Raw genomic sequence first — 22,533 nt, 5'->3', positions numbered from 1 at the left:
TGACCTAAAAGAGGCTTTTTGTAGAAAATAGGTTTTAGATGAAATCCGAGCCTCTAGGGTTTCTCAAACATGTATTTTCGTGATGCTTGATATGTTAGAGAACCCCAATAGCTTATTTATAAACTTTAGAATCAATTGAAGTCGGATTAGAAAGTTTTCACGATTTTACACTGTGTACCGTTACGCGAAAAGCTGTCACCGGTACACAATGACGGAACGAAAATTTACATTGCCAATGTTGATGGCTGTACCGGTACGGGGCGCTTGCTGTACCGGTACACAGTGTAAATTTCACACTTTGCACTGTTTCGGGTACCACAATGTTCCGAGGCACTTTCTAATCCATTAAACTTTAAGTTTATGATTCTAATACCTATAACTAAGTATGAATCATCATATCATGAATTAAAACTTTACCTTTACGTCGTGATTCACATTGTGAGCTTCTTTCCAAAATCTTCGAAATCTTGAATTCTTCAATCTTCGTCAATCCGCTTCGATCCTTCAAGACTCCGACTCACTTCACGAAACTTGCCAATACAAAATCCTTAACAGATGGCAGTAATGCGGGGAGAAAATGAGGTCCCAACCTCAGCCCGCAATAGCCTGGGGCTGCCGCAGGCTGCCAAGAGCGGCGGCGGCGGCCCGCAGGGCCGACGGCTACCGATCGGGGAGGTCGCCGAGGGTCGAGGAAGGGCGGTGCGGATGGCACAAGGCATCGGTAGCGCACGAGCCAAGAGCTAACTCAAGCTCAGCCCAAGTTGACCTAACTCTGCCGCGAGGAGCTCAGGTAGCGACGGCGGCGCGCCAGGACGGCAGCGACCGATGTGGGGAGTCGTCGGAGGTCGGGGCTGCTACTAGCGAGGGTGCCCGAGGGTGAAGGTCATCATATATGGTCCCACGGGCAGAGATGGTGGAGAAGAAAATGGAGGAGAGAGAGGAGCGGCCACTCCGACGGCCGGCGGCGTGCGCAGGCGGCCGGGGTGCGCGCAGCGAGGGCAGGGGAGAGAGGTGAAGGTGGTTGGGGTCGCGATTCAGGGTGGCAAGGTTTAGGGTTAGGGTTAGGGTTAGACCATGAAAACCCTAAAACATACCTATATGTATAAGATGTAATGTGTACAAGGGTCCTCCAAAGATGAATGTTTTCAGCCAGGTCCCTCCCAGCACGTGTATTTCGCGTGTACACACCTTGACGTTCAAATTCACGCAAAATGGTACATAAAATGTAAGACTTTTCGCAAAATTACCGTTTTTGCCATGAATAATCCCTCCTCGATCAGTACGCAATAACAGGAGATCAGTTCGTCAGATTTGCGAACGGATCGCACCAATGCGATCAACACAACAGAGACATCAAACCCACAATTTTGTTTCGCCCGGTTTGGTCGCGGATTCGCGACGAAACCCGTCCTCTCTCCAATAGGCAAAACTCGCTCACCAATACATATAAAACATGTATCTCCATTTTTCTCGAAAATCGTGTGTCAGATTTGAAATCAGTCTGCGCCAATGGTTCCAGAATAGTCGAACCATTGAAAACGAGCTATTGGAGTGCTATGAACGGAGTCCGATACGCACCAGAAGCCATCTCCACTAATCGGTCTTTTCGGAAAAACGGAGTTACTATTCACTTTAAGTGATTAGTAATGATCGCGTAACTTCTTTATCCTAACTCGTTTTTTCCAGAAACTCGACGAGTACTTATGTAATTAAATTACAGACAAAAAAATCGTCAATAGAGAGTTTAGCTGTACTGCCAAAATCTCAGTCCTTACATATAATGTCCTAAGAGAGTATATTCGCAAGGAATTTGTTTTTGCAATCAAAAGAGCAAATATTGAGACCTCATGAGACTACTTGACAGAGCTATTAAATTTTATATAATCTTTAACTTAATTAAATAAAATGATTATCTAGAATAATTAGAATTTCCGAAGGTACTAAACAAAAAAAATCAAATAAATCCATTGAGAGAGCACTATCTTAACGCTAAGAATTTTTTTAAAAGATAGGTCAGTTAATATACTTTTAAGATTAGCTAAAAATATATCTTTTAAATATTTTTATAAATAAGGGACTATTATGCAATTATGGAAAGTCGGCCATGGCCCCCCTAAGTTTTCATAGCTCTGCCCCTATTGACTAGTAGTTAAACATTTTTAAAATTATATTCCCCTGAAACTCAGGTTATTACCTGATTTATAAAGCTATTAAGCTAGAAAATTGGTATTTTGGTGGCGGGAGTTGTTGATCGATGCCCTTTGATACGTCTTTGGTATATAAGATGGCAAGGAATGGGATCATCAAGGGTTTTGATGGGCGTGAGGTGGTTAGAGATTGAGACCTAGGGAAGAAAGGAGCCATTTTGGGCTCAAAATCGGCGAGGGAATGGGCTGCGAGAGAAGCGAGAGGACAATCTTTTTCAGAGGCGAACAGAGCTGTCGACTTTATAGTTGATTTTCGGATTCTAGGTTTAGGGCCTGTTTGGATGCTATTTTTTTTTAGAGCATAGTTTAATTATGCTATGAGTATAGAAAAAATTTATTATGAGGTATTTGGAGGTTCAAAAATAAGTTCTGTTTGGTTCAGGGATAAACTAGCGATAACAAAAGTTATTTCCCACTATTCTGCTAAACTAGGTGCTTTTTGGCCGGGATATTTTTTTCCGGTCAAATCTTGCTATTCTCGGCTATCCTAGAATAGCTTGGGATTTGCTATTCAACCATTTTGGTAGAATAGTGCTATTCTAAGGTTTAATTTCAGACTTTATTAAAATAATAAATTGAATTAAAATTAAATTATATAGATATAATATATTATATATTATAATATATTGTTTTTATTATAAAATTATTAATTATACTATATTTATACATGTTATTTATATTTAAATATTATAATAAATTTTATAGTAAATTATATTTAAATAATTATTATTAAATTATATATTATATATCAAATGCAACGATTATTTTTCTCCACTATCCTCTACTATTCCATAAAATTAACCCAACACAATTTTAATTATTCCTAAAAATACATCATTACAAACCAAGCATAATTTTACTTTTATTCCTGACTATTCCAGAATAGCAAGCTATTTCATGGATAAAAAAGTTTATCCCAATATTTGTTACCCCCAAACCAAAGGGGGCTTTGAGTATTAGTTAAATTATACTTAAAGATAGTGTTGGGTTGGGGATAAGGAATAATCCCGCCCTTATACCCAAACACAAAAAAAGGGGAGTGGGATAACTATCCCACTCAGGATAACTTGTTAAAGGGTGGGATAGTTATCCCACCCCTTGTGTGGGAGTAGGGTGAGAATAGCTATTTCCATTCATATTTAAATTTTTAAAAAATTAAAATTAAAATTTTAAAGGTTTATAATTTGTAATTTTAAAGTTAAAATTTTATAATTTTAAATTCTAAAATTTAAATTTAAATTGATATTTAAATTTTTTAAATTTAAAATTTCATATTTTATATATTTGAATTTAGATTTAATCTTGTATTAACAATTTCAAAGTTAAAATTTAGAACTTTGAATTTTTGAATTTGAGTTTAGAAATATAAATTTTTGAAATTCAAAATAATATATTTAAATTTAAAAATTTATATATAAAATTTAAAAATTTAAATTCAAATATAATATAAGGGATAATATTATTATTTTTTATTTATAATTACTCACTATTCTTGTCATTCTACCAAAACACTTTTTTTTCTTATTTGTGAAAAATACTTAATTTTTATGTGAGACCCCAGATAGTCCTATATATGAGATATAATAGGGCTAAACTCTTAACCCGGCTTAAGCATTTTGGGTGGTGGCAAGGCCCAAGAGGTTAAGAGAGTTAAGCGTGCTAGGACGGGAGTAGTCCTAGGATGGGTGACCCCCTGGGAAGTCGGGGCGTTACAGATGGTATCAGAGCTAATTACCAGCCGGAAGTGGAGCTTAAAGGATGGGAGATTGTGAGACCCCAGATAGTCCTATATATGAGATATAATAGGGCTAAACTCTTAACCCGGCTTAAGCATTTTGGGTGGTGGCAAGGCCCAAGAGGTTAAGAGAGTTAAGCGTGCTAGGACGGGAGTAGTCCTAGGATGGGTGACCCCCTGGGAAGTCGGGGCGTTACAGATGGTATCAGAGCCAATTACCAGCCGGAAGTGTGAGATGAGTTTCGGCTGAGCCAGGGTCTGGATGACGGGCTAGCGAGACGAGTCTCACATCGCCTGGTACTTGTGAGTCTGAGCCTGACGAGGACGTCAGAGCTTAAAGGAGGGGAGATTGTGAGACCCCAGATAGTCCTATATATAAGATATAATAGGACTAAACTCTTAACCCGGCTTAAGCATTTTGGATGGTGGCAAGGCCCAAGAGGTTAAGAGAGTTAAGCGTGCTAGGACGGGAGTAGTCCTAGGATGGGTGACCCCCTGGGAAGTTGGGGCGTCACATTTTATCTAAATATAAAATTGATCTAGTTCTTCCTTACATCTATTTGTGGAATAAACACTTCTTACTTATTCTCGAAATAAACATATTGGGTGGGATTAAAGTTAATCCCATCCCAATTAAAATTTTAATATAATTTAAAAATTTTAACTTTAAATAAAAAATTTTAAAAATTTATAATTTATAATCTTAAAATTAATATTATTATTTTTAAATTTTAATTATTTAAAATTTAAATTTGACATTTTATATTTGTAATTTTTAAAATGTTTAATTTGTAATCTTAAAATTAATATTTATATTTTTAAATTTTAAATTTAAATTTTAAAATAAATTTAAATTTTAAATTTTAAATTGTTATTTTTAATTATTAAAATTTTATATTTGTTAGATTTGATTTAAATTTTTAAATTTGAGATTTAAAAATAAATTTTAATTTGAATTTTTTAATTTTAAAAGTTATCTATTTAAATTTGAAATATAAAATAAAATTTTAAACTCAAATATAAAAATTGGAGCAAAATTATTATTTTCTATTTATAACAACCTACTATTCTTCTTATTTTAGCTCCTCTAAGCAAATACTTATCTGGACTAAACTTAATTCTCTACCAAACACAAAATTATTCTAACTCTATTTTAACCCTGAACTCAAATTCAAAAATTTCTCCAAAATCAAAACTCCATTTTTCGGCGTGCCTCTTGCGCACGCACGCCCCCTTTTTCGTTTTTTTTTACTCTCCAGAGTCTACCGACTCTACCCTGATCTCCCTCCCTCTCCAACCTCCAACTTCTCCACACCCCCAACTATTTTACCTCCCTCCCTCGCCTCCACACTCACCTCGGCCGCCACCGACGCCATCGCACTCACCTCGTCTGCCGACTCCGCCGCCGCACTCACCTCAGTCGTTGCCTCTGCAGTCGCACTCACCCCGGCCGCCGCCTCCGCCGCCGCACTCACCTCGGCCGCCGCCTCCGCAGCCGCACTCACCTCGGCTGCCGCCTCCGCCCCCGCCCTCACGTCGGCCACCGCCTCCGCCGACGCACTCATCTCGGCCACGGCTGCCGCCGCCGTCGAGCTCTCGCCTCGCTCCTCTCTCACCAACGCCGTACCCTCGCTACCGCTCCCCAACCGCCCCTCTCCCTGCGATGGCCGGAGAGGCGCCGCACCACTTTCCTCCTCCAACGGGTAAAGAGAGAATTGTTAGCTTTTTATTTTTTATTTTTAATAGCTTCAATTTCTCCCATCATCCATTTTTTTTGCACTAGATCAATCTGAGTATTTTGTCTTTTTCTTATGTGGCATCTATATTCCCTTCAATATTTTTTTAAGATGTATTTATGGTATTTTATTGTATTTTTTATGTACTTCCTAGAGCTTATTGATTTGGTACAGCATTGTGAAATTGTGTTTAGATATGGGGTTGTAGTTGTGGGTGAGGATCAAATGCTTTGGAATTTTGTTAGTTGTTGATAGAATCAGGTTAGAGGCATCAAATGCAAAGTTTAATTTACATGAATGGTTTTAGAGGGTTTTGTAGGAGGAAGGGGAGTCTAGTTGCCAAAGCATTGAGGGTAACCATGGCCAAGGTAGTGAGGAGGCCTTTTTGTATTTCCTGAAGATTACAATTTATTTGTATGGAATTACATGTTCATGCAAGTAGCGCCTTCACCAACTGTGGGCTCTCTAAAATGTCATAATTTTTCGAATTTGAAATTGTAATTTATATTTAGATGTCTTTAATACTCTTAAATTTTAAATTTAAAGCCAGTTAATAACTAATAATTTAAATTTAAAGTCCATAATAGCTAATTTTTTAAGATTGTCAGAAATCCTGTGAAATTGTATAATGTGCATCCAAACAGCTTTTAAAAAAACATATAGAATTTTGTTGGAGTTACAGGATTCTTCATTTCGTTTGGACCCAAACCACGGTATTTAAACACCATGGAATTTTTTTACTGTGCATCCAGACAGGCCTTACTGGGTCAAGAGATTCGGAGATCTGTTTGTCCCCTTGTCCAGGTTGGTTTGATTGCTTTTTGATGGTTAATTATTGTTCTAATGATAGCTATACTATTCAAAATCTGTCACATTACTGTTTTTTGTTCACACGGTTTTGAATACGTGACCATTGTTATGCTTGATATTTCAAAAGAAATTGCAAATTATTATGTGCTAACCCAGTAAACTATGCTCATCACTAGTGAGGTTTCAACCTTATAATGCCATGGGAATATTTATTCTGTCATGACATTTCTCTCTCGACCTGTTTCTTGGTTGGTGCTTCTTTTTTTTTTTTTTAATTTTAAATGAAGCATCTTAGTTTAAGAACCTAGCCAAAAATGAACACAATGATAATCCTTGGTTTAATTGTGGGATATGGTGGTTGATTTGACTATTGAAGTTCAAAATCATATCTGTCCATTCTAAATGGTTTTTATATCCTGAACTTCATCAGGGCTACTTGAGTTCCGCCGAATTGGCAAGGTTTTGCCTATTCGCATGAAGCGGAAACATATACCAACTTGTACAATACATACATAATATGGATGCCAAAAAGCATCAAAGTAATTAACTTCTAAGTTAAATCTATTACAAATTAACGCCTTTAAGGTTTACAACACATTACTTCCCAAAATAATACATTTAAGTGTTGTTCATACAAAATAGGGTACTCACCAGATTGACTAGCCACAGTTTATCTAACTCGTGACGCACTTCCCGTGATCCCGCATCTCGCCGGTGGAAGATGGCTCTAAAAAACAACAACATCAATGGAGTTAGAAAATAAGTTCCCATTAGGTGCAACCACTGAAAGTGGCGCTTTACACTCACTCGGTCCAAAGGAAGCATTAGTAGAATAATAGTAATAAATGAAACTACTATTACTACAATAGGTGGAATACAACTACTAGTCCTCAATGAAATAACTAGATGCCACAATGATATACTATTGTCATTTGCCTATATGATTGTCACAAATCATTCCTTGTCTCTAACCAAATCTTTGGTTTGGTTCCACTTCTTCCTAAATACCTTATGGAGAGTCGAAAGCAATTGACATCTTTGATCTTTCCAATCGGTAGGCACTTGGAGCCGAAGGAAATTAGCATCTCCAAGTTCGATATAGGGAGTTGAGGGTAATCGGCATCTCCCGATATCGAGTATAGAATCGAGGGGAATCGACATATCTCAATATGGCACTTTCGGAAGTTCACTCACAAGATCCCATACCTTTTAGATCAAGTTTGCCTAGATGTCCGTGTGTGTCTCTATGTTCCACACTCTAGGTTTTCATCCTAGGTTCTGATGTCACTACTATGCCATCTAAGTTTTAAGTTCACATAGTGCTTTACATACATATAATATATACTTTCCTTTTAACATAGCAAAGAGGTTAAGACCTTATTTTCCTAGACTATGTGCTCGTAGGCCCTCTTGACCTCTTAGATCTCATAGTATGCAAACTAAGCAAGTTTTATCTCCTTTTTATTTGTGATACAAGCAAGTTTTATCAAATCTATTTCGGTGATATTCCCTACCTTCTCTTGAATACTCTTGGTAGATGCTTCTTGGTCTCACTAGAACCTCCAGAAATCCTAAAAGAAGTTATAATCAAGTTAGAACCTTTAAATCCTCCATCTGGGAAAAATCCTAAAAACAAATCCTAAAAAGCTCACACCTCTTCTTCTCTAAACAAGAGAAATGTGGTTGAGGTGGTCACCTTCTCGCTCCTAGAGCTACTCCTTGATGCTCTTAATCTCCTCCAAGCTCCAATGAGACGGATTAAAGAGATCCAACAATTGGAGGAAGTTAGGGTTTCTCTTCATTTAGAGAGAGAAAGAAAGAGTGTGAGAGACTAGAGAGGGGAAGGGTGTTTGGCTGTGAAAAGGTTTATATAGGAGTGCTTCAATTGCATTCAAACCCCCCATTTATATGTATTTGCACAAAATAAGTTAGAGTTTCTAGACAAATTCTCTAGAGCTCTTAGTAGCAGCATCGAGAAGGTGATCTGGGCGCCCACCTAATCTGCCTAATACATGTTTTGGGCACCTGCAGGGCAAATCGGGCACCAGTTTGTTTAATGAAAATCGTGGTCCGTCCTTTCAGGTTGAGCGTCCGGAAAAAATTTAGATGCCTGCGGGGATCACATGAAGGGTGTTTTGGACACCTGTGCAATTGTTCGAACGCTTGATTCTTTATTCCTCTGCTAGTCCAAGCTCTCGCGTAGAGCGTCCGGAAGGCGTTCAAACACCCGCAGGAACCATTCGAAAGGTGTTTCTGATGGCCGCAAGGCCATTCGGACACTTGAATGTTTATTCCCGCTTGAATTGGAGCTCTCGTATAGAGCATCCGCTTGGTTTGGGCGCTGAATTGGGTTGTTCGAAATGGTTCGGGTGCCCGAAACCCTATTCTGAGTGTTCGGAAACTTTGGAATGCATATTCCAATCATTTTTGGAAATCTATTTTGATCCAAATTAATGTTAACTTGCTCCAAACTCGGCCTAAGTTTCTCCAAACCTATTATAATTGCATCTAGCAGGATTTTGATTCGCACTTTGGTAATTTGGCCAAAGACCAAAGTTAGGCACACCATACCGAGTTTCAGCATATTACATCCCTTGCACCTTAAAAGGATTTTCGTCCCCGAAATTGAAAACTCATACTTAAGTTGACTGTCCGAAGAAGTGGGAAAAATGCTCCCGAATTATGTTCTTGAGCTCTGGAATAGCTTTACGCTCCTCATTGGTTGCCCTTCAACTCCTTGACATATGGAATGGTGCAATTTCGCAACGCTTTCTCTTGTTGGTAATTGGATCTTGCCATAGCTCAAATCCTCCCGCAACTACGATTTGGATAGCTAATAACGTGCGTGAGATTAGATACATATTTGCGGCGTAGAGACAAGTGGAATACGTCGCGTACTCCTACCAAGCTAGGGGTAGCATAACCCGTTATGCCATGGGTTCGATCCGCTCCAACACCACAAATGGTCCAATATAGCGAGGAATTAACCCTTCTCGCATTCAAAATTGCTTTACTCATCTTGTTCGGGAGAGCTTCAAGAATATTTGGTCTCCGACGCTAAACTTTAAATCATGTTGACGCTTGTTGGAGTAGCTCTTTTGTCGACTTTGCACCGTCAACAACCATTGACGTGCAATCGCGAACTTTTTCCTCAGCCTTTTGTACCATGTCCGGGTCTAAGGTAGGTTTCTCACCAACCTTGCTCCAATGCAATGGAGACGGGCATTTCCTTTCATGCAATGCTTCATAGGGTGCCATCCCGGTGCTGGCTTGAAAACTATTATTGTGGACGAATTCGCTATTGGCAAATATTGTTGCTAGCTTGTTCCATAGTCCAAGACGCACCCGCAACATATCTTCGAGAATTTGATTTGTTCTTTTTGATTGTCCATCACTTTGATGATGATTCACTGTGCTGTAATCGAGGCGCATCCCAAGAGCCTTTTGTAGACTTCCAAATTGCGATATGAATCGGAGATCTTGATCTGAGACGATCCATACTTGGCACTCTACGGAGGCACATAACTTCATCGATGTAGATCTGTGTCAATTTCCTCAATCGAATGTTGTGGATTGGTAGAAAATAAGCCGATTTCATCAACTGATCTATTACCACCCAAATTACATTGTGGCCTTCTTGTGATAGGGTTAAGCCCACGATGAAGTCCATGGTAATGTTCTTCTGGTTTCAAACGGGTATAAATAAACTTTACAACTTGTCCGCCGGGAGTCGTTGTTTCACCTTGACTTGTTGGCATACTATGCACTGAGCCACATAGCGCCCAACATCACCTTTCATTTTGGGCCACCAATAATGTGTTCTCAAATCTTTGTACATCATTTTGGGCCGTTCATTTGTATTTGCAACAAAAGACCACAGTTTCCGCAACAGGTTTCGGGCCGCTGCCTGAATTTTTGGGCGCTCGAAATATCTAGACAGATCCTCTAGAGTTCTCGGCAACAGTGTCCGAAAGGTGATCTTGGAGCCCGCTTAGTCCGTTCGATACAAGTTTCGCGCGCTTGCAGTGCAAACCGGGCGCACATTTCTTGAACGAGCAATGCGGTCTGTCCTCTTGAGTTGAGTGTCCGGAAGGAGTTAGGACACTCATGGGAATCACTTGAAGGGTGTTTCGGACGCTTGCACGGCCATTTGGATGCCCGATTCTTTATTCCTTCATGATCTCGAGTTTTCAGTAGAGTGTCTACTTGGTCCAGGTACTTAGCTGGGCTGTCCGAAATGGTTCGGGCGTCCGAAACCCTGTTTCGGGTGTCTGAAAAGTTTGAATTTCAGATTCCAACTTTTGAAATTATTTTGATCCGAATTGATTTCAACTCGTTCCAAACTCATTCTAAGTTCCTCCAAACCCATTTTAATCACGTCTAGCATGACTTTGATTTGCATTTTGTCAATTTGGTAAAAATTCGGTACACTATATTGAGTTTCAATACATTATGTAAACATGACGCTATAATGGCAATAACCAAGTATACTCATGCATCAATGCCTCTGAGTATCCCAACTACTCAACTGTATCCAATCTAACCACTGATCGGTCATGGGGAGCCAACCCAAGCTTACTGAAAAAGCATTGCGAGGAACTCGCTGCCATGGTTATTTCATTGTGTACAAGGCCGGGCTGGTCACCACGGCCCCTTGGCATGCAAGGGTGCGATTGCCACGGTTGCCGCATAACGACTATTTACTCTGAAGAGAACTTTGGAGACGCGACCATCCAAAATGTGACGCCCCGCTTTTTGGGGGTCACCCATCCTAGAATACTTTAGCCCTAGCACGGTTAACCCTCTTAATCTTTTAGGCCTAGCCACTACCCAAAATGCTATAGTCGGGTTAAGAGGTTTAGCCCTACTATACTCTATACCTCATATATAGCACTATTCCAAATTCTATGAACGTTAATGATGCTTCACTTCCTGGGGGCATCATCTATCCTAGAACTACTCTAGTCCTAGCATGTATAAGTCTCTTAAACTTTTGGGTCTAGCCATTGCCCAAAATGCTATAGCCGAATTAAGAGATTTTAGTGGGGTTTTTGGGCGACTAGGCTTTTAAATTTTTTTAATTCTAAGAATAGGCATCCAACATTTTTATTTGTAAAATTAGGCTTTAGTGGTGAATTATTTACTGTTTTTAGAAAGCGGTGTTGATAAAAGCGGTGAATCATCACTGCTTTCTAAAAGCAATAAATTGTTTATCGCTTTTACCAAACTTATATATTTTCTAATTACTATATCCTGACATCAAAAGATGTAGAGTATTAGACCCTAAAATTAATACTAATGCTTTGAAGAAAGCGGCAAATAATTTATTGCATTGAAAAAACGGTAATTTATTCATCGCATAAGCATAATTTCGTAAATAAATTTTTTAAAAGACTATTTTTTTAATTATAATATTTTTTAAGTCTATTAATAATTTTTTTACTTGCCTTATTATATTTTATTTATAGGACTTTCAAATCCTATGAGTGTCACATTCCTTCCCTTTTTAAGTCCTGATGTCCATGTCAGGCTCAAGAACACTCACAAGCACCAGGCGATGTAAGACTTGCCTCGCTAGCCATGTCATTAAGACCTCGACTTAGCTCGTTATTTTCAGACCCTGGCTTACTCGAGACATCTCATACTTTCTGCTGGTGATTGGTTCTGATGTCAACTATGACGCCCTGGTTCCTAGGAGGGTCACCCATTCTAGAACTACTTTAGCCTTAGCATGCTTTACCCTCTTAACCTTTTTGGCCTAGCTATCGTCCAAAATGCTATAGATGGATTAAGAGGTTTAGCCCTACTATACCTTATATATAGAACTATTCCAAATCCTAAAGGTTTCGCACAGTGTTTGTCTCAGTTTCACTGCGCTGCAAATTATAATCCTATGCAAATGCTCAAGGGTCAGTAGCAGATCTAACAAGTATACCCTAATCTCAATGACGATTGCCCCTACGACGGTAAGTTCAAATCTTGCATATCAAGTGCCCTTAAAAAGCGATCAAGTACGACATAAAGACGATATCACTAAGTATAGAGTCAATGCTAAGCATGCTAATTAACAATAGTAATGCAATATCTATTCCATCCTCATACAAGCATATATCAAGGGCACGACGACCATATCAAAAGGGAACAAGAGAGAAGGATAGGAACAGGCGAACCAAATAGTGGAGCAGGACCATTCTGGACTTAGTACTCCCTTGAATCACAAACTCGACATTTACTGGAAGTCGTCGGCTCCTCGACCTTCACTTGGTCCTAAGGAGAAAGACAGGAACATCACAAACTCCTCTAGGGTTCCAAATATTCATCATACCACTTGTCATATCCAATCATGGGGCCTTAAGCTGCAAAGCTTGAACCCTAGCTCAGTCTGACAAAACACACATTTCGCCACAGGTAGGGCTTGCAATTTCCCACAATAACCAAAACTCCCACCAATTTGGGGGATTCTCCAATCATTTTCAAGAAAACCCTAGATTTTTCAATATTATGCGAACATTATGTGTACAACACAAATAAAACCCCAAATCGACTCCAAAACTTCACAAGAGTCATAAAATCGACGACGACCAAAAAATGAATTAAGAGCTCAAGGGCTACTCACCTTGAATCACAAGTTTTTGCTCTTCTTCAAGCAAAGCTCGCCTAGGCCGAGGTCATCATTTCCATTTCTTGAGGCTCTCACTCTAGGGTCCTGAGGAGTGAGAATTCGGTCTCCGTTTTCTTCAAAGCTAAAAAGAGAGGGAGCAAGAGAGGAGAGTGTGAGAGGGGAAGAGAGCAAGAAAGAGAGAGGAGAGGTTTAGATTGTGGCTTTCCAACTTGGGAGGTCCCCTATATATAGAGGGGTTGTAACAATTGCACATATACCCCTCAATCCAACCAAAATGATATAAGATACCTCTCTCAAACAGCTCTAGCTGCGAAAAGTCTAAACTTCCTCATGAAAGTCCGGATGTTGAACATTCGATAGGGCATCTTATAGCAAAGATCTGAACTTATCTCCCTAAGGTCTGTACTTCCCCAACCGGCGTGAAAATCTGGACTTCCTTTCCAAGGCCCCGATCCCAAGCGCTGTCATGCGCAAATACTGTTCAGGGTCTGACTTCCTCTGTTCGCACTTTGAAGTTTTAGCAACTTCAAGATCCGGGCTTCCCCATGGAAGCTAGGACTTCTGAAATTTCAGTTCTTAGAAACTCGTTCTAAAAACTTCATTTTCGATATGTTTTTATCCAAACTTGGCCCTAAGCTATCTTTTAGCCATTCAACTCGTCCAAATTGTGTTTTCGCAATTTCATCTGTAGTTTATCCTTTTTGGCCGAAGTTTAGTAGACTAAACTGAAGTTCAATATTTTACATCTACACTTTTGGCGCGCTTGCTCTTTGACCAACAATTGATTATGACACACTAAATATGCCAAGCCTTTGTGGTGTTGATTAGATTGACAAAGTTTTGTCATAGAATTTCATCTGCTTCCTAATCTGTCATTCACAGCAAATAATGCTAAGTGGTAGCATGAAAATGAAACTAAATTTAGTGGTTATGGATTTTTCTCTATGGAAAGAGCCCTATTTTTCTTGGGAGTATGATTTTTTAGCAAAGAAAGACCTCCTTTTATCCCAAGACTGGAGTCTACAGCATTTTTTTTTAATCGAAGCAGTCAATAGTGTTAGTGGCAAGCATTCCGGAAGCCAGCCTTAGTTGTCAATAATTTTATGCACGAAATATATGGAAAAGCTTCTAGTGCCTCTCATAGCATCTTTATGCCCTTCAATAAAAAAAAAAGCCATATAATACATGCACTCAAGAAAAGCATCACCAAAAAGATTGGTTTTCTGCTCTTAAGCCTCATTGTGGTCTGAACCACATGTAGGCAATAATCTGTGATATGCTGCCATAAACTTTGGAAACAAGATATATTCTGTCGCTTTGCTTTCTTTCTTTGGGGACTTAAATTTTTTTTTAATCTCTCCTCCAAGCACATGGAGCATCTGAGCAGCTATAATTCAGAGATTTTGTTGGATACTATCACTTTGTGAGGCCTCTCAGGCTGAAAATCTCATCTTGTCTTTTTACACTGTTTCATCTTGTCATTGGACATCGAAAAATGGCCAGATCTATTGTTGAAATCTGTTGACATGCATAAAAACTCTCTGCTTGAAGGTTTCTATTTCTTCCTGTTGAACTTGAAATGGGCCTTTGATGCAGTTTTTGTGATGTTCATTCATAGATGCGTCCTGCTCTTGTATAGACTAGTATACACTAGAGAGAGTTGGGTGGAAGCTTTTTTTATACTTTTTTTGCCCACATCTTTTGAAACATTTCTGGTTAGTTTAGACCTATGTCAGATGTAGATAAAATTGGGAAATTGTGAGAGGTGATTGTTTTTTTACCAGACAGAAGTCATATTGGAATTTTGCTCGGAAATGGTGAGAGGTGATGCTTCATATAGAAGGGCATAATTATAGCGCTATCTTTTGCAGGTATGGATGGATAATTTTGATTTATAATATTCTGTTACCTCTCTTGTCGTGTTTGACCTAGAGTGTTATCATAGTCATGGTATACTTTTGCCCTTTTCATAACTAAATTATTGTTTGCAAAAGATGCTGTACCCTAGCCTGCTGTACCCTAGCGGCCTAGCCTATTTACCATATGTCGATGGCCACTTTCCTTCCCAATGAGATGTAACCTTTCACGTGAAAATGTAACTTTGTGCAGTTCTTGTGCATTAACTGATAATAATTATTGGTCATCCCTGCAACACCTTCAGTGACAATTAACCTTTAGAGATTAGGATTCAGTTTCCAAGTTTTTCATGCTTTAGGTAAATGGGACAGACTATGGTTTGACTTAAAACATTATTACCTGTTAATTGAGTTAGCGGCTTTGATCGTCTTCTTTCCTGATCATGTTATCCCTGAATATCCGCTGCTGGATTTTTTGGAGTACTAGCATCTCTTATTCTTGAGTTGTTACTAGTTTAAACATTTTGTGCTCTATTAACATGATATCTACTTGTTTTAATTGTTTTTACCCAGGCTTGGCGCATTGTAAAACAGCACCGGTGCACTCAAATTTGGCTAGTTTGCCGTTCAAAGGTTTTGAGAATGCATTACCTAGATCTTGTACGGAGAAGAAGGAATCTCCGAAGTGCGACTTAAAACTGGATAGATTATCGGAAAGTGAGAAGGTGATTTTGTCTACACATTATACTTGTGATTTGTTGAGCGGATGGTTGGTGGAATAGCATGATTTCTAATGGTGGAAAACTTGCAAGCACCAAGTGCTTAGTGCTTTTAAAAGCACCATAGCCGGACTCTATGAATACAAATAAATACAAATATATATATATATATATATATATAGAGTTGAGCTAGAATACTATCGATAGCAAACCGGCACTTTTGCCACCCATTTGTTTTCGATGATGGAGCCTCCAAATCGACGATCGACACCGTTGAACATGATCTATACCACTTGAATTGTTTAGAAATTAAATTTCAAATCTTTTCGACATCATTTGCCTAAAGAGAGAGAGAGAGAGAGAGAGAGAGAGTTGAGCTGGAATGCTATTGGTAGCAAACGAGCTCCGTATTTGTTTTCGATGATCGAGCCTCCAAATCGACGATTGGCATCGTTGAACATGATCTATACCACTTAAAGTATCTAGAAACCAAATTTCAAATCTTTTCGGCATCATTGACCTAATAATAAAAAAGTTTCAAAATTTGTAATTTTAACGGTCAATATGAGATGTTTCTCGTTTAACGGTGTAAAGATATCTAAATCAATTGAATTTTGGTTAGAAAATTATTTAAACTATTTAAAATAAGATTTAAAATAAGATATCTAAATCACATAGGATTTTAACCTTTCTATTAAGGACAATAGATTCTTTTGAACACTCTCCTACTCCTACTGTAGACCCGTCGTAGCCAACATGCACTACTAGAAAATTATGACTAATCTCTAAGATACTGTGCAGTCAAACTACGACAACCCTATCAGTGAATAGCCGAGATGTTGCAAGTCAAAGAATCAAGAACATCACTGCAGCATCAAGAACGTCACTGACGAGTAAGTAGATTACAATGTGACTTCTCGTATTGATTCACACTCGGTACCCTTGTTCTTAACAACCACCTGCGCTTAGCTCTAGTGTCTCCACACTTAGACTTGAGACTCGTCTATGAAAATGACACTTCTAGTGCACCAATCTCAGTGGGTGCACCACCGTCCCCGTGATGATCCATCGATTGGGAGCCTTTAGGAATTAACTACCAATGAAATATGCTCCAAATTCTCAACTCTTGAAAATACATGCCATCATCTTGTTAATCTTTGGATGATTCACAGACATACAATAACATGAATGGAATAAAAACAACTCACTATGTCTATATATAAATATATTACATAAATGCCCAGTGCAATCATACAAGCACTAGTATAATGTGTATTAGCCGATTGGCTACTTGGGCATACTACTATCACCAAACTCACGTGCCCTCGGCACAGTCTGATGCAAAAAGTAAGGATCTGGGACCTCCGTCAATCTAAACGGTACCTGACAATGCGGCACAGTCTAAACACTGTTGTAAAAGTCCACTCGACATCTCAGCACGAGCGTAATCTCAACCTATACCAATCTGAGTATCTGCAACGCACTAACAGCAGCGATACAATAGTAAAAACAGCTCTTGAAGCTAAATTTGATCAAATAAATGACAAGTTCAGTGTGTAGGTTTCTCCTAAGTCAATTCCTAATTCAGCATGTAGTAATCATCTAAAATATCTAAATCATCTCCAAATTCAGATTTCATATATTAACATGCAAATCTATTAATTTGAGCTACTAAATATGATGAATCATACATAATAAGACATGCTGAAATTCCATAAAACTTAGAAGGAATTCAGAAGAATTCGGTAGACATTAATCCACCTTGATAGCGTATCCAACCACGGAAAGGGACCTCACTTGTTGAGCAAAGGAACCAGCTCACTCCACTATAAATCAGCTTCACAGCAAGAATCCAACAATCTGGACGCCCAAACGCCAGCCCGGATCAGCTCGTTGCAGCCCAGAACAGTAGGTTTTAAAGATGGAGTAATGGGTGAAAAATTAGGAATTAAAGTTTAGAACTTGATCAAATTCACCTGCTAGTAGTAGGCACAAACCCCAATTTATGTTTCTCCACTAGCTCTCAGCTCAAACAGCTCAAACCAGCACTGCAAGCCCCTTAGCTGCAATTCGGATCCAAAAAGGGAGGCCCAAATCAACATCTAGAATTCAGCACTACAGTAATTCAAATTCAATTGAGCGAAAAATCTGTGAATTCTAACCTATAAATTCAATGGAAAGGGGTCTAAAAGTTCTAGAAATGAGAAAAGAACCCATCCAAATTCAGCAATCAACTCACTACAAAGATTTGGATCCCAACATTCATTAAATCCACCAACGTGCCAAACACTGTATCCATTCTCAAATAACTCAAAATCTGAGTTAAACTCACCTTCAAATCTGAAAATTTTGGTGAGAGAAGCTCCAACACTAGTGAGGAAGGATGAGGAAGCAATTCCAAATCCGAAAATCTAACAAAGAAAAATCCTAGAAATCCACCATAAATCCCAATTTCAGCTCAAGAACTCAAATTCGAGTTAAATCTAGAAATTCAACCTTGTTAGAATTGTGCCGCACTCTCTCCATCGAGTCTACAATCCACGAAATTGTTCCCCACAGCAATTGGAAGCTCCAACAGATCACAATTCCTCAAACTGCTGAAGTTGCTGCTGCTGTGAATGCCCACCTGCAGGGAGTAAGGAAGGATTTGAGGAGGTTTGAGGGACATTTGGTGGAGCAATTGAACCTTGCTGTGAAGAGAATGGAAAAGAGTTCTCAGGGGATGTCCCATTGCTTTTATAGAAGCAATAGAGGGGTATAATGAGCCACAGGAAAAATAGAACATAACCTGCCTCGGTACTGAAACAACAAATTCGGCGCCCTAAACCCAAAATTTGGGTGCCCTAAACAGCTCACCACTGCATTCAGCAAAACAGCTCACTTGCGCATTCGGTGTGCCTAACTTGCAATGGCGGCTCACACCTACCACATGCTACGTGTCAAAACAATCGATATTCATAAGGGAGAATTCGGGCTCACATTTCGAGTGCCCTAAACTGGGTCCGAAATGACTTCAGCATACCAAACAACACTTTGAATCTGGGCGCCCTAAACCAGCTTCTGGGTGTCGTAAACTGCTAGAACTTTAGTTTTGACTTATTTGAGTGCGTCGAGTCCATTTTCATATCTATTTAATGCCAAAACGAGTCCTTTTTCGCGTCCATTTTGCGCCAAAATGACTCCGACTCGTCCTGACACTCTACAAATATGTCGACTAGTCACTAATACTATAGCCATTCGATGTGCTCTAAACAGCTCACCACTGCATTCAGCAAAACAGCTCATCCGCGCGTTCGATGTGCCTAACCTGCAATGGCGGCTCACACCTACCACACGCTACGTGTCAAAACAATGGATATTCATGAGGGAGAATTCGGGCTCACATTTCGAGTGCCCTAAACTGGGCCCGAAATGACTTCAGCAACATAAACCAAACAACACTCTGAATCTGTGCGCCTTAAACCAACTTTTGGGCGCTGTAAACTGCCAGAACTTCAGTTTTGGCTTATTTGAGTGCGCCGAGTTCGTTTACGCGACTATTTCATGCCAAAACGACTCCGACTGGTCCCGACACTCTACAAATGTGTCGGCTAGTCACTAATATTATAGTCATTCCAACAGTTAAGCCCCAGGAACATTTGAGTGGGTGATTGGTGGAATAGCATAATATAAGGGGTTAAATTGGTCAAAGGGATAGATCTATTGGTAGAAAACTTACAAGCACCAAGTGTTTAGTGCTTTTAAAAAAGCACAATAACCAGCTTCTTCTCTCTCTCTCTCTCGTTCTCTCTCTCTCTCTGTATGTCTGTATGTATGTATGTATGTATGTATGTATGTATATTATGAGCTAGGTTTGTGTGCTTTTAGAAGCACGATGGCTTCCGTGCTATCACGTCGTTTTTGATGTTGAGATTTCCGAATTGATGATCGGTTCTATTAGTCTTGATCTAGAGTATTTGAAGTACCAGAAAAATAAATTTTGCAATTTTTTGATATCATTTACCTAGTGATCGCAAGGCTCTAAATCAACAATTTTAATTGTCGTGGTGAGCTGTTTGCAAGTTCAATGGTATAGAAATATCTAAATCACGTGAAATTTGACATAAAATTTTTTATACTATATGAAACAAGATTACTATTTTTGATCTAAATGTTTGGTGTCATGTCATCACGTTTTCGAAAATTTTTATTTTCAGCTATTGATTTTGAACCCTTTCGACCACTACGTAAATGATATGGAAACATCGCAAAATTTGTTTTCTAGGTACTTCCAATACTTCAGATCAATCTAACAGAGCCGATCATCGATTTGGAAGTTCCAACGTCAAAAATGACTTGATAGCATAGAGGCCTCCATGCTTTCGAAAGCATAGTAGTTTAACTGTGTGTGTGTATAACTGAGTTGAAATGCTTCTAGAAACTCCAAGGCCGTAGTGCTTATAATTTTTTAGCCATTGTATCTAGCCCTTTGGCCATGGGATCAAAAGTCAACAATAATAATTACTTGTGGGCTCCCCAATGTGCATGATCCAAGGGCCACTAGGGTTGATCTAATGGCCAAAAAGGCTATAGCACCAACACATTGGTGTTTCTAAATGCACTCCATATATATATATATATGTCCCTCCACAATCAACCATTAATATTGCTCTTCAATATCTGAATTTTCACTAATAATCCTCGAATTAAGTTGGGTTGTCACTCAATTTCGTGGGAAAGTTGGTCATAAATTGAAGAAAAATCTGAATGAGAAGTACTTTTGTAAGTAAAGGGGTACTCGTACGTAAAAAACTAACTTTTTCGAGGGCTATGTGAAAATATAATTTTGTTGGGGTGTGTCTGCAAATAGTTTTTTTTAGGGTAAACTTCAAATACCCCCTTTGTGGTTTCACACTTTTTCACTTTAGTACCCTGTGGTTTAAAGTGTATCAAGTTAGCCCATGTGGTTTCGCACTTTCTCACTTTAGTACCCTGTTGTTTAAAGTGTATCAAGTTAGTACCCTGTGGTTTTATTTTTCTCTTTTTATTATCCATTTCACTAATTTTTTTCGTTAAATTAATGACAAAGTTAAAATTAAGGGGTACTAAAATGAATATTTGATAAACCTAGGTAGGGTATCTAAAGTTTTTTATATATAATTTAACGAAATATTAACGGAGGAAAAAAAAATCAATGACAAAGTTAAAACAAAAGGGTACTTAAGTAAATACTTGAAAATGTTAGGTAGGGTATCTGAAGTTTTTTATATATAATTTAACAAAATATTAACATAGGAGCCGATGAAAAGTGAAAAATGAAACCACAGGGTACTAAATTGATGCACTTTAACCACAAGGTACTAAAGTGAGAAAGTGCGAAACCACAGGGTACTAAATTGATACACTTTAAACCACAAGGTACTAAAGTGAAAAAAAGGCAAAACCATAGGGTTGGTATTTGAAGTTTTCCCTTTTTTTATGTGTAGATTTATCTTCCTTTTTTAACAGATGTTCTGATATTAGAATAACTATGGTATCTTTGCTGAAAAATAGTAGTTTCCATGTGCTAGTTGCTATTAGTATGATATCATCACTTAAGTAGCTGATAGCTAAGAATATCTTTTTCAGAAAAAGATCATTGAGAAATTGGTGAAGATACAGAATGATGGAACGGTGGAGGTGGATGTTACTTGTAATGCTCATGTTGCATCAGAACTATTAGAGCTTGATGCTGTCGATTATGCTCCGCTAGATGCTGAAGAAATTAAACAAACTCCCTTTGGATACAGCAAATCAGTTCCAAGACTGAAGATTGCAATGCTTGTAGTTGGAACACGAGGAGATGTTCAGCCTTTTATAGCACTTGCCAAGAGACTGCAGGCATGTATCCTTGCAAGCCTCCATCTTATTTTCTACACGTGTTAATGTTGAATTGTCTATAATCGATTACGATACCTTAGGATCAATGATTTAAGTGCTGTGGCACAGGGTTGCGTTGGGAACTTGCTGGCACAATATGGCATGGTGCGTGCCAGGCTGTGCCGATGCGTGCCTGTCACAAAAAATTCATGTGTGTCGACACATAATAGTATGAAATATTTTTTTCTTTAGCAACAAAATATTCTAACTATTTATTATGTATTTTTATCAAATCTTTTGAACTTTATTGAGAAAATTATTTACTAATTTAAAGAATAGAGGGTTTTGAGTTGTTCCATCAGCACGAGGGCTGTATCGTGTTAATATCTTGTTGGTACGATACGGCACGGTAGATATGGTCCGTGCCGATGGGTACTTAAATTCTTGCTTAGGATGCCATTTGACTTGTAGAAGTACTGAATTTTTTAGACAAACATTCTCGCACCAAGTAGTGTGGTGGGAACTGCATTTTCGCACGTTAGGATATAAAAGCTATTGCTCATGAAGCCAATCAGGCATGGTTGTCAATTTGTTGTGAATTTGTTTATATTTATCTCCCCCTTTCCATAATGCTTAAGACCTTGGAGCAAACCAACATGTTCACCTTGATTTTGTGGACGAACCTATGTTTCACATGGTTGTTTTGTGATTACAAATGGAAGAAATTCAATCTTCAGTAACAGATCTTTTTGAACAATATCTGGAGATATTTCATATTTTGATGTAAAAGCAGGTCTCTTCTCCTGAAAAAGATGTAGGCTTTTATTGCTATTGCCAATATTTTTCTTTTTCTACTTGTGAGACCCAATAACTTTGCAGGAGTTTGGTCATCATGTTAGATTGGCAACTCATGTCAACTTCCATGCTTTCGTCAAGTCAGCTGGTATTGGCTTTTACCCTTTGGGTGGTGATCCTCGCATCATGGCTGCGTGTATGGTTCTTTACTGAAT

At 38.7% G+C, this 22,533-nt stretch overlaps 1 protein-coding gene across 4 annotated transcripts in view; it reads left to right on the top strand.

Moving 5' to 3' along the window:
* The window catches only part of LOC109713352 (sterol 3-beta-glucosyltransferase UGT80B1), a 68,132-nt gene continuing 50,770 nt past the window's right edge, over positions 5,172-22,533 (top strand). Inside the window, exons 1-7 of one of the 4 annotated variants that reach the window (XM_020237422.1) lie at positions 5,172-5,645; positions 6,431-6,482; positions 14,895-14,981; positions 15,540-15,691; positions 16,487-16,578; positions 21,293-21,544; positions 22,403-22,514. In XM_020237422.1, coding sequence (XP_020093011.1) covers positions 21,482-21,544; positions 22,403-22,514 — 175 coding nt within the window. In that variant the 5' untranslated portion in view covers positions 5,172-5,645; positions 6,431-6,482; positions 14,895-14,981; ... (1 more) ...; positions 16,487-16,578; positions 21,293-21,481. The remainder of the gene's footprint in view (positions 5,646-6,430; positions 6,483-14,894; positions 14,982-15,539; positions 15,692-16,486; positions 16,579-21,292; positions 21,545-22,402; positions 22,515-22,533) is intronic. The other 3 variants (XM_020237413.1, XM_020237396.1, XM_020237403.1) reach the window with 3 other exon arrangements.

Source organism: Ananas comosus, linkage group 1 (genome assembly GCF_001540865.1).
Source record: "Ananas comosus cultivar F153 linkage group 1, ASM154086v1, whole genome shotgun sequence".
Classification (NCBI taxonomy): Eukaryota; Viridiplantae; Streptophyta; class Magnoliopsida; order Poales; family Bromeliaceae; genus Ananas; species Ananas comosus.
This window is presented reverse-complemented; position numbering and strand designations above follow the sequence as displayed.